This window comes from Falco biarmicus, chromosome 8 (genome assembly GCF_023638135.1).
Source record: "Falco biarmicus isolate bFalBia1 chromosome 8, bFalBia1.pri, whole genome shotgun sequence".
Taxonomy (NCBI): Eukaryota; Metazoa; Chordata; class Aves; order Falconiformes; family Falconidae; genus Falco; species Falco biarmicus.
This window is the reverse complement of record NC_079295.1, coordinates 31,575,041-31,591,323: the sequence shown is the minus strand read 5'-3', so window position 1 is coordinate 31,591,323 and position 16,283 is coordinate 31,575,041. Positions and strand designations below refer to the sequence as shown.

General features: G+C 42.3%; 1 protein-coding gene across 4 annotated transcripts in view; it reads left to right on the top strand.

Moving 5' to 3' along the window:
• SEMA5B (semaphorin 5B) overlaps positions 1-16,283 on the top strand; it is a 281,838-nt gene that overhangs the window by 258,998 nt on the left and 6,557 nt on the right. The window contains exon 23 of one of the 4 annotated variants that reach the window (XM_056349626.1): positions 15,983-16,052. The exons of the other annotated variants lie outside the window; for them this stretch is intronic. Within the exon in view, the coding sequence (XP_056205601.1) occupies positions 15,983-16,052 (70 nt within the window). The remainder of the gene's footprint in view (positions 1-15,982; positions 16,053-16,283) is intronic. 4 annotated transcript variants of the gene reach the window in all.

Genomic DNA, 16,283 nt, shown 5'->3' with positions numbered 1-16,283 from the left:
CTCCAGGCAGCCATGCAGAATTCAATGATAGCAGCAGAAATGGGAGCTGAAGCCTTCGGAGGAGATGAGCGTTGAAGTGGCATAGTCTGTTGGTATGTCTGCTTGCTAAAGAGAATGCCACCCATCACCTGAGCAGATAGGACTAAAGGTGCAGGGCACCATATGCTGAGACAGTTGTGCATCGTTGTGTTTGAGCATCAGTCCCCAGGTGAAGTGTGGGATCAGAGAAGTGAGCAGTGGGATGGGTGGAGGGGCTTCACATCACACAGGAGGAACAGCCTACCTAAGGTTACTTGAAGAGTGCGGAGCATTATTTGGGACATGAATGCAAAATGCAGGGAAACTGCAGCTGCTTGTTCCTTCGTATAGCTACGTGCTGTTGAGATTCTGATTGTCTGTTTCTGCTGATCGGTCCTGGCTTATAGCTGAGACCCAACAGATCAATGGTGGGACCATTGCCACAGTCTAAACTCCCTGGGTGTTGGAGACTGTTTCAATGTAGGGATTTTATAATGCTGGGCACAAGATAACTCCTGATACATGGCCATGATTTGCAATGTGAATCTGCATCAGAACTAAGAGCTTGCATTGAATAAATTGAAAAGAGTCAATGTTATTTTGGTGTTTAAAGTTTGAGCTAGAAAATAAGACCAGTTTGGAAGTAAGCATGTGCTGAATTCCTTCTGTTGGGCATTGCAGCCCCTCAGAGGATCCTGCTGCCTACAAATGCAGTCTCAAACCCACATTTCCTAGAAGCATAAGCTACAGTTGCATGTAGTTTAATAAGGGTGCAGCAACATAATGCTAGTCAGCATGGATTTGTGGAAAGTAAATCATGTCAAGCAAATTGGATTCCTTTTTAAAATTAAATAAATATTGATCTAGATAGGAGGGAAGTAGCAGACATATTGGGATTTTCAGAAGCTTTTAACAAAGTTTCACAGGATGTATTATTCTACACACTGTGCATATATGGGTTAGGTAATAAATTATTAAGACAGGTAAAGAACTGGGACCTGATCCTGGAAGCTTCAGACTGTGAGAGTAGTCATTTCAGTTATGTGAGTAGTTGTGGCAAAGTCAATAGGAAAACCCAGATGAGAAAGGCTTGCAGGAATAGAGATGAGCAAGAATATCCCCTTGTTTCTTACATAGCAAACAATGAAGAAAAGAGACCAATTTATTTTTGTGGTCAAAAGCAGGCAGTTACAGGGTTGGCTTTGTGTTAACGTTTTCTTTGTGATTTATATCGTGCTATCACATGTTATCAGATGAGGCTAAAATAGGCAGAATGGTTAAAATTTAGAAGGATGAAGTTGTTCGCAGAACGATCTTGATCAATTGGGTAAATGGGTTATGAAATGCAATATGTCTATGCCGAGTGGTGCAGTGGAGTAGAAGTAATAACAAAGCTAAGCAAAGTTTAAAATAGCAGCAATTAGTTAATGCAGTATCAGGAGGGAGCTGACCTCTTCGATAGACCCATCTCTGAATACTTTATCTGGTGTGTAGTAACAGTGAGCAGCTGTTAGAGTCTTCTTTCAAGGGACATAAAGAGCTTAGGCATTAGATCAAGTTTTGAAAAGTCTAGTTTATTTAAAGGAAGGCATTAGCTAACTGGGACTGTATGAGGCTGGGGGAAGAAGGGACTTGGACACAAGGAGATAGACCAGATGGGGCTTATTTATAGAATGTTAGGAAGTGAAAGAGTTCAAAGGCATAAATCCGCAGTCATTGGACAGACCAAAACTAAATGTTTGGGAGCAAGGGGCTACTGGCCGAGAAGAACTTGAAGTCATACACTTTCAGAGCGGTAAATGAGGCAAAGAGATTTACAGAAAGGGTAAATTCTGTTTATCAAGTGAAGACCCTTCCCTCTATTCCTGCTGAATATTTCGTTATCTTCATCTTTCATCTTCTCTATTGGCCCTCTTAAACCCTTGACTGAAAATGTCTCATTTAATACTACGCACTTGCCTCTCTTCAGTGTTCCCTTGAAGCATATAGCGTTAGTGCAATAAGAGGAAGGCTCTGTGTGCTCTGTGCTGTGTAATTACTTACAGAACTTGTTATTAGCCAGCTTTATATTTAGGAGTAACTGGCAGATTTTTCTAAGGGTCAAGAGGGAGTTGGGGAGTTTTTCATGCCTTCAAGGAGCGTGTGTGATTTTATTGTGATGCTACACAATTAACATTCAAATGATGGAGGAGCTAAAATTCACCTTCTGGAAAATGAGGGTTGGACTGAGCTTGGATATGGGCCCATCTGAATTTAAAATGTGTATGTATGAAAGAAAGTGAAAACATCTGAAATTCCAGATTCTAAAACCAAGTAAGTTTCTGTTCAGCAGATACCAAGAAAACTGCCCCCAACATTTTTTAGGTAATGAAAGCAAAAGAATCATTGTAGATTTGTGTGTGTGTGTGTGTGTGTTTGAAAGAGTTAATAAATCCATGATTAAGGAAAGGCATGGTGTGTAGACTACTCTTCAGTAACAGAAAATGATAATGCACAGTGACATGATGGTAGCAGAAGGCTGACCATATGCACTAGTCTATTATTTTCCATTCTTTGATAATAATAAGCCTTCTGCAATCATCTTTAGTTTGTTTTCATCTTGAAGTATCTCTGCTCTTCAACCAGCAGGTGAACACAGTAGAAAGTTTGGCAGTATTACATTCAAATGTACAGCACTGAATGCAAACTCATAAATCAAGGTGAATTTTATATAAAGGCAGATTTTAATGAAGGAAGTGCTGGCTGATTTGAGCCTTGTTGGACATTTCAGCACAGCAATGCAGTAATGCAGATCAGATGTAAATATCATACATAATGGTGACCTATTGATCACTTAGCTGATGCTAACTTGCCTAGGCAGTGTTTTGCAGAAGAGTGTTTTATTTTTGCTGGCTTCTTTTCCCTTCCTGTTTTGCTTTCTCAAGAATGCTATGAGATTTATTATTAGCTATTTTAGCCATGATGTCTTAAAAGATTTCATGCATATGCATTTAGCAGCAGCACGTTGATTTTGATTTGTTATTCACAGATTGTAGGGAAGAGACCTTTTGGGTCACCTAATAAGCAGTTCATGTTTCATTAATTGGTTAAAGTTCATACAGTACTCTGACAATATTGAAGATTGTGCAGAACAAGAGCATAATGAAATAAAAATTATCTGCTCTTCACATTTTGGCATGATGGGTTACAGAACCACCTACAACCTTCCCAGTACTGCCATGTCATTCAGTTAATAACTGGCTATCAAAGCAGAGAGGAAATCCTCTTTTTTTAACATCTTGCTTCAGCTACTCAGGGACTTACTCATGTGAGTTACTTATTAGAGCCAGGCTGATGGAAAACCAGATGATCCTGCAGTGGAAGCAGGAGAATGTGTGGTCAAGGTTGAACCCTTGTGAATTAGGAGCTCTTGGAACAGCCACACATCGAGAAAGGGTTTGGACCGAACTTCTTCCTATTGCTAAATCCTCTGCCAATAAAAAGAGCCAACATTTTATTCTACATGGGATTTGGACAGACAAAGGCATCTGCACATTGGTCCAAATCCAAAATCCAATCGCCTTTGGATCAGGCCAGATGGGATTAGTGAGAAATGTAAGTTTTCAGGATGGTTATGATGATGATTCTGCAGATTTTCTTCTCGATTGTGCTGGACAGACCTCCGTCTGTCCTTCCTTCCTTAAACACAGCTTTAGTCATGAGTCATGCAGTCAAACTCTTTCAATGCTGATGCCTCAAATAAGGTGAGGAAGCACCTGAGGAGCATTGCATCTGCTCTGAGCATCACCACTGCTCTCAATGAAGCTCAGGGCCAAACACTGAACTTGTGCTCAATCAAAACAGTCATTTATGTCAATGAACAAATTTATTGTGGGGGAAGATGAGGTGAGAAATGAGAGAGATTGCAGGATACGGCAATGAAAGTGGGAAACTAAATATTAGATATATCATCTGATACCTGAATTTCCTAGGAGAACATCAGAGTAATGCACATTAAATTCAGTGAGACTGTTGAGTTCTGCACTTGCCCAAAATTATACAGCAAATATAAATGCAGCTACCAGAAAATGGGGGAATATTCTGTAGATCACTTGGGACTCTGTATAAATTAGAAACCACAATGAATATTTTTTAATAAAGTGGGAATGCTGCTGTTGAGAATCAAATAACAGTGCAGAGCAGACAACCCCTGTGAAGGACTCGGGACACTGTGATCCACACTTCATTACTAATCCCAAATAATTCATGGCAATAAAATACCAATGTGGAGGGTTATGAAACAGAAACCAATTCTGTCTTTGGAAGAAGAATCCTTCTGAATAAAACAGGCTAGGAGTTTCGTGTGGCTTTCAACACTGCAAAAAGAAATAAAGCTCAGCATATAGGAAAGTGGATCCCTGTATGGATTTGAAATGTTTCTGTCTTGGTGATGGTCATTTTCATTGACAATGAAAATCACACCTTTTTTATAGCGGGGAGAAAGCCAGCTGTTCAAGTTAAATTAGCTTTAACTACTGTCAGGTACCCTAGAGGAATCTTTGTCTAAGTCAGCCTTGGTCTCTGAGGATGTTTGTTTCTGTCTGCCATGGAAAACTTAAGGCTTCGGTGTCCTATTGCTTAATTTGATATGTTGCTACTTCAACTAAAATTGGCTAACCCATTTATTTGTAGTGGTCACAGCGCATACACCGATAGCACTGTGATATAAGTTTTTTTCTTTTCCTGGTGACCCCTTCACTGTGCATCATTCAAGCCCCAGGAAGGGGCAGTAAATTTCAGACATAATCCAGCAGCTGATGATACCCAACATCATCAATAAATTATCAACAGCCTCCCTTAAGTATTTGCTTTAACTGCATGGTGGTTTAGAGAGATACTTAGCTGATGTAATCAGCTGGGAAAAATTTATATATATTATATTTATTTATATATATATATATGTATATATAGAATCAGATTGAAACATAAATTTTGTTCCCATTGAATTTCATGTTTAACAAAGACTATTTGCCCTGAACTAAGTGGCATTTAAGAACATTAGGTGCTTGAATGGTAGAGTACATATATTTAGTACTTGCCATGAGTATAGTATTATTTGAAAAAGAATAGTAGGGGCAGGGGGTTGTATTGGGAAAGGAGCATTGTGCCCTTTCTTGTATGATCCTGCAGTTGCAAATATCACTTCAGGGGACTCTCAATTTACATAATGCCTGCTGGGAAGGGAAAGCAAGAGAGCTTACTGATGGGGAAAAAAGGATTAAGTGGTGTGTCTCAGTCAAAATCTGTTAGTGTCTTTTCTCCCCTCTATATCATTGGGTCAAGCCAAATTGAGCAATCAAGCATGCCTGGAGGTGTGGCTGTCCTAGAATAATTGTGCCAGTAGAGTGATGTGCATCTCATGGAGGTGTCCTCACCCCATGCCAGCAGTGGCTCAGTGGGTTGCTGTGTGCAAGTCACAGATATCTCCCTCTCATAGATACATTATTTAAGAGTAGGGGAAACTGCCAATTTGGATCTGAATGTTTACTTGCTCCTGCTTCCTCTGGGATGCTAAACAGCTGCTCTCAATGGTCTTCCAATGGGAATTGGTCCCCGCTCCATCTGGTTATCATACAAACCCTTCGTGACTTCACAGGGCTGTTGCTGCTAACTGTGAGGTGGGAATCCACATCGTTCCTCCTCCCCCTGCATTTTGAGAGAGTCCAGCTTTTGGGATGACTTATTTTCCTCTTTAAGCCATATTGAGAAGTGATGCTGGGGGTAGATGCTTGATATTTATCCTGTCATGTTTTTCTCTATTGACTCAGACTTCTCTCCTCCTCCTTGTACAACCAGGTGTATCTCCTCTACACCCAGGTCAGGGATATGGTCCATGCTCTGCCTTCTAACAAGCTAGGCTAGTCATCATGGATGCTCATGCTAGCATTTCTTTGGGATTGTGTTACGGCAGCTGTGATAACTTGTGGATGCAGGCAAGACAGGTTTGTAGGCAGACAAGTTTTGGTTTGTTTTTAATTAGATAAATTAGTATATCTGGGAAAAGCTGGCAGGTTTTTGAACACGTGAGCTATTATTTCAGACCTGAAGACAGACAGATGTGTCCAAGAAGTTATCTGATTTTTCCAGCTATATCGATCAATGTAATGATCAGTATTACCTTATTCTTGAAAATTTTGCCTTTCCTAATTTCTCTGAGGTTGACATGTATCTGTCTCCACCCACCCACCTATGCTGGAAGAAGGAGAATTCAATTAAGAACAACTTCAGGAATGGGAATTACAAAATTGCGCGGCGCTGACTGCTGTGTATTTACATGACTTCCCTCTACTGGTCAGAAGAGGAATATTTCAAGTATACCCTGCCTTCATTTGCTACAAGTTAATAGTTCTCCCTCGGTCCAGGTGCTTGCAAGTGGTTCTTCCCTCTTTGTCTCCTCAAAGCTCTGGCTGGCGGTGGTATGTGCATTAGCTGAACTGGGAAATCTTCAGTGCCGCCAAGATGGTCAGGAGAAATTAATTATGTGTTTGCAGAAGAGTTTAAAGGGAGACATGAAAGAGGCAGGAAGCTAAAGTAAAGGGAGCGGATAATATTAGACAAACAATAAATACCAGAAAACTTATAAGCTTTGTGGTACACTTGGAGGGGAGCTGCCTTGCATTCTTCTGGAACAGCTCCACTAGTAAATAATGGATTTTTAAGTAGAATTATAAAGAAATGGAGCTGCATCCATACAAATTAAAGACAGCTGTGTCAGTATTCAGAACTAGGTGTCAATGTCCAGAACATGTTTGGCAGCTCTGAGAGAGGACAGCCAAAATACCTTAGATGTATTTTCCTGAACCATGACCGCCCTGTCCTAAAGAGCAGTTGAGAGCTCAGGGCTGCTCAGGATGTGCTGGCTGCTGCCACGGCATGGGCTGCAGCAACGCTACACCACCTTTCCCTGGTGCATCATTTATATATGCACAATAGGTTTGGCATAGGGTAAGCAGGAGTAGCTCTGCCTGCGTTCCCCTATAGCTGGGGGAATCCTCATTAAATCAGCTCTAATATTGTCCTGACATTTGGCGCAAAGCATGTGAATAAAGGAAAGAACTGAAAATCCATGAATGAGGGAATCTAGATGGACTGTATCCCAGAGTCTGTGAGACGCAGCTAATGAACAACTCCAATTACCTTTATAAATATCATGGATCTTGGGCAAACCCCCAGTGCCATGAAATGCAAAGGTAATACAAAAGCGTTTGTAAGAAAGCAGCCCAATTTCCTCCTAGCTAATTGAGTCACTGTTAAGCTAACAAAGTCCAATGCACTAAAATCCCACAAGTAGCTCCAGTAAGTCTGTCTGGGAAACGCCAGTTGGATTTGGGCGTAAGACAAAATATCTGTAAGCAAACAAGCCCACAATCGATAGAGTATGCCTGGACCTTCCCCATTCAACAAAGCATATCAATGGGGTGTTAAATCCCACTTGGTCTTTAAAATTTGGCAAAGTCAAGGCCATACTAGAGTGAAACCAAGAGAAACAAATGGGATTGACTTGACTGTACTTTCAGTTACAGCGGTGGAAGCTCGTTGAAACAAATCTGTGTCAGTGTTAATGTGCAGGCAAATCCGAGTTAATATCTGAGAGGCAACATATCACATACGTGGATGAAATGAAAGGTGGCTGGGCTAAACTGACAGCTGAGCAGTAAGAAATCCAACATGATCACTTTTTGCGAGAGTTTTAGCATTAGAGAATGAAGAAAAAGCATGAGATGGCTGCATCAGGGCAGATTCTCAGCTGGTTAAAAAAAGCAACTTCACTGGTCCATACACCTAAAGCGAAGAGGATGGCATTGGTGTATTAAATAATACTGTGAATTATAAATAGAAATTGGCTTGGACAGGAATGCTGCTGTAGAGATTGAAACCTGGCTAATGGACTGTGAACATCGGGCAATTGTTAATGGGAACATATGGGACTATGGGGGGGAGTTGTTTGGGGCACCGCAAGCAGTAATGCAAGGTTTGGCTTTATTTAATATCTTCATTAATGAGCTTGGAGAGGGTGCAGCCAGCGTGTTAATTAAACTAGCAGAAGATATTAAATTGGGAGGTGTATCAAAAAAAACCAGCCACTGGTATAGAAATAATGGAAAATGACCTGAGGAGGTTATAAATGTAGAGAGAAAATAACAAGGTGAGATGCAACATGGGGAGAAAACAAAGCAATCTTGAGGAAAATAATCAAAAAGCGGCTATTTAGAGGGTGGGGGATATTTGGAAAGCAATAGGACTATAAGAGACTGAATGGAGTTAGCAGATGGCAAATGAGGCCCAGTTTTTACTTTTATCTCTATTTTTACTACATTTATTCTTTTTTTTTTTTTTTCTTTTTTTAATGCCACTGCAGTTACACCTTTGCAATTCTCAGTCTAAATGTAGCACTGTGGGCTGGCACCAGACTGCATGACTTGTGTTGGTAGTTCACCAGAACGAGCAGCTCTGAGACCTGTCTGAAAACTCAGGGCTGCTGGCTCCGACCCGCCTGCCCCGCACAGACCTACGGCCAGTCGCTCTGGTTAGTCATTAGTTACCACCGGCTGAAGCCCAGCAGAGCCCAGTCGCTCTAGATGGCCATCTGCACCCCATGTGAACTATTAAACTTAGTTTTAGAAGGCAGTGATTATACCTCTGGTGAGTTAGCCTGAGTACTAGAGCATGCACAAGGGCAGGTGCTGTAGCTCAAGTGATGAATCTCTGTAGTAACACTATTGTATACGTGAGGGACCCAGGAAGGGCATATGCCAAGGCATAGTAGTGCAGCAAGGAGACAGTTTGCACCTTCCCACGCAGCTGAGATCATGTCTGCTATATCCTGTGCACCAGCTATATTGGGAAGCAGCTTGGGGCAGCCCTGAATTCCTCTGTTTTTGTCTGGACACCACGTCATGGGTGTTGCCACCACCAAATTGCTGGCAAGCGAGGCATAAATAGCAAGCTTTAGGCTAGACACCTGCACTTGCCAGTGGGAAGACTTCCACCAATTCCTCGGCCTTCTCTTTACAGCTGAGGCAAATACTTAACCCCAGACTTAGCTCTAAGCAGGGTCTCGCTTCGGTTTGTCTTACTGTTTTGTCATCTTACTTCATTTTGTTTTTCATCTTACTCATGTGCTTAAAGTCAGAGATGTGCCAATGCATCTTTCTGACAATGGTCCTTTATGTTGCCAACTCTGAAGGGTTTTATAAGTTTGAAATGGCAGTAATATAACCTCAGTCCCTCCTAAGTATAAGGGTAAAATAGCAATTTTCAAATAGCTACAGAAAACTTTAGCTCTTCATTGTCTTATAATTTAATGTTAGTTCCATTGTCAACCTGAGCACATCTACAGATGCTGCCATCATTTGGGAGTTGTTTAATTTATTTACCAGGAACAGTGAACAAAGAATTTCCAGTCTAAAAATATGGTAAGCTTCCATCCAAAAAGAACATCCAATCATAAGTTTAGTGTCCCAGTGGGATTTTTTTGTATCTCTTATATATAAAATAGGTTCCTCATCTGTACATCTACACTTCACTGTAAATCCTGCAAAGAGCCGTATTGAATTCATCTGAAAAAACTCAATACATAAACCCTGGCCACTGCTACCTTTGCCTTGGGTGCAGGCAGAGCTCAAGAAATTTTACAAAAGCATCAAGTGAGGCAGGTTTTTTTAGTGTAAGACACTAAGCAAATGTTTAAGATCAAAAAGAAGAATCATTGAAGTCTTAAAAACCACTCTTAGCTTGCAGTAAATACATAGGTCTCATAAGGTCTTTCTGGCAACTTTTTGTCTTGCCAGGGTCATTTCTAACGTATAGCTTGAAAGGCACTGCAGTGTCGTGGCATCCAGTTGATCAGAAGAAAGGGAGCATGTGGGTGGGCCAGACGTCATTTATTTTCTTGGTGTCAATTATTGCCAAAAGAGGTTATTTTAGTTGTATGTTGGGGTTTTTTAGATGTAATTATTATGCTAATTATTTCCAAATTTACTGGTTAATTATAATACTAAGATCTTTGCCTTGGTACTTCCAGAGATGTACAAGCTGTGGGAAATGTTTCGTAGCATTCATACATTTCCACAACCCTAAGTCATTTAACAAGAAGGCATGGCTAGCTCCATAAAAGAGCTGCTCTGCATCAAAAAAAACATTTTTCTCAATTTGATTTCACTGCAAGACACAAACGACTTAAGAGGAGCACAAAAGAACTTAAATGTTGGATCTTGGCTTCATTACATCATTGCACAATTCCCTTATCCCTCCGTTTTCCTGGGGAATGAGGGGAAGTAATGGCTATCCCACTGTTGATACAGGAAGTCTGTTGGATGCCATCCCAAGGAAAATTGGAAAGGCTACCTCAGTTCTTGTAGGGCTAATTGTGTGGCTGAACTCAGTGGGAATGTTGTCCTTGATTTCTGCAGAGGCAGGGTGCAGGATGCACATGGGCATCATTTGGGTATTGCTAAGACGAATGGGTTGACTACAAAGTTGCCGTCTGCTACCTAGACCCTGATTTTTGACCTTTTCCTGTGTCCACAGTGGATGATCAGGGTTAGCAGTGGTTGGAGTTGTTACCTTTGGTTCCTTAGTGCCTGTGACCACTTTGTGATGAAGGAAAGAGGAAGTTTTTCTTTGTAGTAGACTGGGACATTTAACTTTACAAACAAACTTGCAAGTCAGAAACTTTCAACTATGCAGTCCTGGCACAGGCGACACGTCTCTGATGAGTCATGCCCCTTGGAAAGGTGCACGCTGCACTTACTCAGAGGTTCGAGTGGTGATAGCTTAACCATAAATGCTAGACAGTGGTTTGAGGCTGCCCAGGAAGGTCACCCAAATTTTTCTTTCTCCTTTCTACCTTTTTAAAGTGGAAAGTGGTGGGAGGTGAAAGAACTGCAATTATACCTGTTGACAGAGAAATAGTGGAGAAGCTGTGAGGTTGGTGGAAACTGTGCTTGCTCACTGACTTCACAGGGACTGTGGTGCTGTGTAGCTGGTGAAGATTACCCTACAAAACTCTTGGGAAACTTGCTGACTCTTCCCACACACCAGCCCCAAAATAGAAAATAAGATCTGGACCTCAAAGAGAATGCTGAGCTCCAGAAAGCTGAGTGCTTTCTGCCTGAGAAGATTAAGGAAATCTTGCCATTGCATGTCACCCTGCGGGAACTACTTTGTGTGCCTTATTTTAGTATCAGCTGTATGTGTATCAGGTGCTTTTAGAAGCATTCTTTTCACTATAGCTTCTGAAAAACTATATGGAATTCCTTTTAGTTGTGGGTGGGGAGACGTTCATCTTTTTAAATCAAGTTTTGAAATCTTTGTGAACTATTTATTGAAAAATTGAAACAATTGATTTGTTTATGTTTGTAAGAAGTGTTTATACAGCTTACACATGAGCTGTAGGATGGGAGTAGTACTGGAAGTCCCATACTGTTATGCATGAAGATGTTTTGATACGTTGGGAGAATGTAAGCAAGTAAGTCAGTGGATTGTGACTTAATGATCTGGAGCAGAGGCAGAATTTGGGGGAGTAGTGGTAAGGCATTGCTGGAGAAAAAAGTAACAAATGGAAAACCTGAATGATGACTTAGGCTAAAAACAACAGTGCAAAAAGCTGAACAAAATTATATATGTATGCATATGGCACAATACAGTCCTTTTTAACACATCCAACACTTGGCTTCACCTTGGGAGAAACAGCCTGTGAGTGCGTTTAAGTGTTTTGCCTCTGCTGTGAATACCAGGGGCAAAGCAGCACACAAGGGGACATCTCTAAACCTAGTTTATGTCTTTCTGTAAATATTGAAATACTGAGGATTCTGTTGTTCTTGGCGTAGACATGCAATCCACCAGCAACAAGACTGGACCTTTTGATTAGTTGACAGATCACATATAACGGAGAAAGCTGCTGCTGTTCTACCTTCTCTTAAAACCACATCCACCTTAGTCCATCTGAAAACATCCCTGCTTGACAAGAGTTCCTGAGTGAGAGAAATTTTTTTATATGTTAGTCATATGCCAACACAACATAATGAAGGGTCTTTTGAAGAAAGCAGTTGAAGTTGTGTCTGCTTTCGAGTGATCCACTTGGTTGGGTTAGTGCATGCTGGTGGCTTACCTTCTGCTAACAGGTTCTTGAATTGAGGTTGGTGGTGAACAGACCAGAAGAAACAAATTATATCAAGTATAGCATGGCTCGTACTGTGAGGGAGGAAGCAGGTAAAAGTATTCTATTGATGCATATTGAATTTCTAGTTATTAGTTGAATGGAGCGCTTTTCCTAAGCACGCCCCACAGGTTTTCATATTAGCTCAGAGTCTGGGCTCACTTTTGATGGGGAATATTATGCTTGCCCAACTACCAGAAGCTTCTTTCTTCTCGAGGCAGGATAGGACCAAAATGAGGGCCTGAAATATGTTTCCCTCAATGTTTAAAATGCATCATGTGTGTGACAGAGATTTTGCAAGTGGTGTTTCAGCAATAAGCATTGATCAGGCTTTTGGTTCTTTCTGATCCTGCTTACCGCGCAACCACTCCTAAGAGGCTGTAGCTGCTGGCAAGGGGAGGCATTAGTGTTTGATACGGGAGGGAGCAGACAGCGAGAAGGGGAAAATACAGGTTGAGTGTCAGGAAAAGTGTCATCAGTAAGGTCTGGTGGGTGCTTGGATGACTGACACATCTCCCTGCACAGTGCAGGATGGTAGCACAGAAGGGCTCAGGCAGCAAAGGCAAGTTTTTCTTCCTTCTCTGAAACCTCTAGTGAGGATAGCCTGAGCTCTAGTGCTCACTGCGCTGCTTTAGTCAGCTTAGCTACTGCAGCTAAGTCCCTGCAAAAGCACCAAGGATTGTCTCTTTAAGAGGATTTATTGGGCATTGTCATCAGCTGCCGCTTCTTGGCCACTGTGATACTGGGGACTCTGCTCAGAGGTAGCTAGGGTGAAGAGGCACTCATAGGAGCTGGGCTGTGAGCAAGGGTCTGGTCTGTGTTGTTTTCTGTGATTGACTGTAGTTGTGTGGTGGCAATGACTTTCCCGTTGGGACTTACAAATTTTGGTGGGAACACCTATGGGCGCGGGAGGCTCTTTGCATTCCCACAATAACTCCAGTGAGTTCAAGTTGTCAGGAGACTCTGACCTTGACAGCATAACCCATACGGCAGTGGGGGAACGTCTGCCAAGGAGAAAGTCATTGGCCATCTCTGTACTGTCACAGCGAAGAACGGCAAGACAATGGCAAGGGTTAAAGCTCTGAGCAGAAAGCACAGGGAGCCCACCCAGAGAGATTTAACTGCACGCCTCTTCTCCTGCAGCGCATGCATGAGTGTGTGCATGTGTGTGTGTACAACTTTAAAATTCACTGCTGCCTATTTTCCCTTCTTCAAAATATCAACCAATTTCTAGTGCCAAGGAACCTAATAATCTATTTATTACAATGAGACAGACAGTAAGTTTGTGTAGGGAAATGTTAAGGCAGTGCACATTGATCATGCTGATTTAGGACAGTACTGCCATCACAGCATTTCCAGAGACAAAATCTTTGCAACTAATTGCATTATAAATTCCACTAAACCATTTTCATAAGGTATTTCCCTAAGATATAAGCTCTCCATCAACAATAAAACCAAAAAGAGCAAAGAAGCAGTTGTGGGGTTTTTTCCTAGTTAAATGCTATATGAAAGTAAGACAAAAGAGCGAGGAAAAAATGCAAATTGTGTTAATTAAATGCTAAGTCTGCTGTAAGAGGCTAGTTTTAAACACCATGGGACATACTGAAACTCATAGAGATTTTTAAACTGAGAGCCAAAAAAGTAGAGTCTTGAGATCTTTGTCCTCTGATCAAGATGGTCCTGAGCCATGCCAGGTCAGGATTTTGATGTTACCAAATTTCAGAGGTGGTAATCCTGGCATGTCATGAATCTTAACCATCCTAAAAAATGACCCAGATGAGGCCTGGGTGCTGCAGTGGAGTGTAGCAGTGGGAATCAGCTTCTTCATCCTGCTGGGATGGCCTGTGGCCACGGGGTTACACCGCCTGCAGTGGGTACCCTGGGCTAGAGACGCCGGTAGGAAACAGCAGTCACCGTGCACAGCCAGTGTGAACACCTGTGGTGCTCACCAGAGAGCAAGTCCCCCAGATACTCGGTGGTAGTACTTAGCAGAGTGCATTTTTGTAGGGGATCTCATATGTTTTTATCAAGTTGGGTCAGAAGACGCTGAAGCACAGAGCACTTAACTGGATTTCCAAAGGAAGCATAGCAACCAGCAGAGGACTGAGCCTGGCTTCCTTGTTTCCCATCTTCCAGCACAAAGCAGCAGACTGTTGCCCACACTATTTCAGTATTTCTTTGGGTTACTGGGAGCGAAGCATGACATTTCTTTCCTTCTTTTCATATTGAAGGGCACAAATTCTCATTCCTTGGAAATATCTGTCACTTTGAGCATACCTATACAAATTCTCTCTTGGTTCCTGGAAGTGATGTGCTGTGAGCTCATTTTAGAGACTCCAGGCAAGGAGAGACCTCAGTCAGACCACGAGGAGGCTGGGTGTCCCCCGGTTTTCATGTATGAGATGTTTCAGGTAGTGCCTATTTCCAAAAAAGTTTTTTCAGTGGTTCAGCAATTGAGAAATTTCTTTGCCATGGTACTTTTGCCATACTTTTGCCTTTCTTCCTAATGTCTTGTATGAAACTGGGAGTCACAGCCTCCAGGGCTGCTGTAGCTGTCAGTCTGTTGTCGGGTTAGAAGAAAGCATTTTCTTTTCTTCCTCCTCCTCTCCCCCTCCCCATGCAGCAAAATAATTTGATTACAAAGAAATTGGGAGATAAATGTACCGCCTGTGGTCTTCTCTTTGAGCCTAGGGGTAGCTCTGAGCATTTCAGCAGTCGCAGCTGGGGTGCGGCTCAGCCCTGACTGCAGTGGCCATGTGCTCAGGGTGAGACCCCGCTTACAAACTGCAGCCTCCTAAAAGTTGGGCACCTGCTGCCGGCAGGTTGCCCCACTGCTGCCGGGACTGGGGGGGTCAGGGGCTTCCCTAGAAGGCAATTTTCATCTGCACCTGCCTTCACACAGGAAAGGAGATTTCTCCTCGCCTTGGTGATGGAGCCACAATGCCTGAAGTTTAGGTGGCTGAAGTTAGATGGGTCGAGTAAAGCTAATGGAGTTGGGTATCTCATGGACTTGAGCATTAATTAATATTCATCTTGCCCTGAGCTGGGTTAGGTATGAAGTGTTTGTCTCATGGGGGAGCTGAGGTAAAGCGGTTCTCCCAGGAGCATCGGGTTGCGGCAGAACAACCATTAGGTCCCAGGACTAGATGCCTCCTTAGTTGTCTCCATCTCTGCTGCAGACAGGAGAGACACTCATACCCTTTTAAAATGTACTGTGCCCCGATCGTGAGGATGCTGTAGCAAACACACCTAGTGTTGACTCCCAGGTCAAAGGAGTGAGTTCCCTGCATGACAACCATTAAAGGTGCATTAGGAATGGCACAGGCCAGAGACATGTATAAGAAATTTAAGCCAGGGGTTAGTTGAACAAACTGTTGTAAAAGTTCCTCAGCCAAATTCACAGAAATCAGATGACTATAAAGATGCAGGAGAAAGTTTATAAAATTATTGCATTCCCCCTCCCAAATGGGATTTCATCCTTGTGCATATAGGTAATGGCTGGCATAGCAATGGGCTTTAATCTGGGGAGAGGGGGACATCTGCTTGCTGGTGGGAAAAGTAATAGTAATTCTTGGAAAAAGCAGAGAAGGGGGGAAGCGGGGGGTGGAGGGGGGAGAAAAAAACATTTATTTTTATGGTAAAAGGGGCATTTGTGGTTCTCATTTTTGATGTTATTGTTGCCAACAATTGTTACGTGGTTGTTAAATTTTTTAAGTCATTTTAGTTTTTTCCAAAAGTGACCATGATTTGTTACTTATACTGTAGCTTACAGAAGTGACACACTTAATATCGGGGGGTCCAAACCTGGATATCTACCAATGGAGATGGAGATCAGGTAAATGCACACCTGCTCTTCCAAAGAGAAAAAGCTGCTGTTTGGCAACTGGTTTGAGAGGGAGCTGCAGGCTATAACACAAACATTTTTGAAGAGATTAGATTGAGTGCTGCCATTAATCACCAACTTTTGTGTAGGCCCAGCATGGTTTTGTGTGACAATGATGTTCAGACAACATGCCATCTACCAGGAGACTCCAGGTCTCTGGAGAAGGCTCTGGGTTCTGGCCCT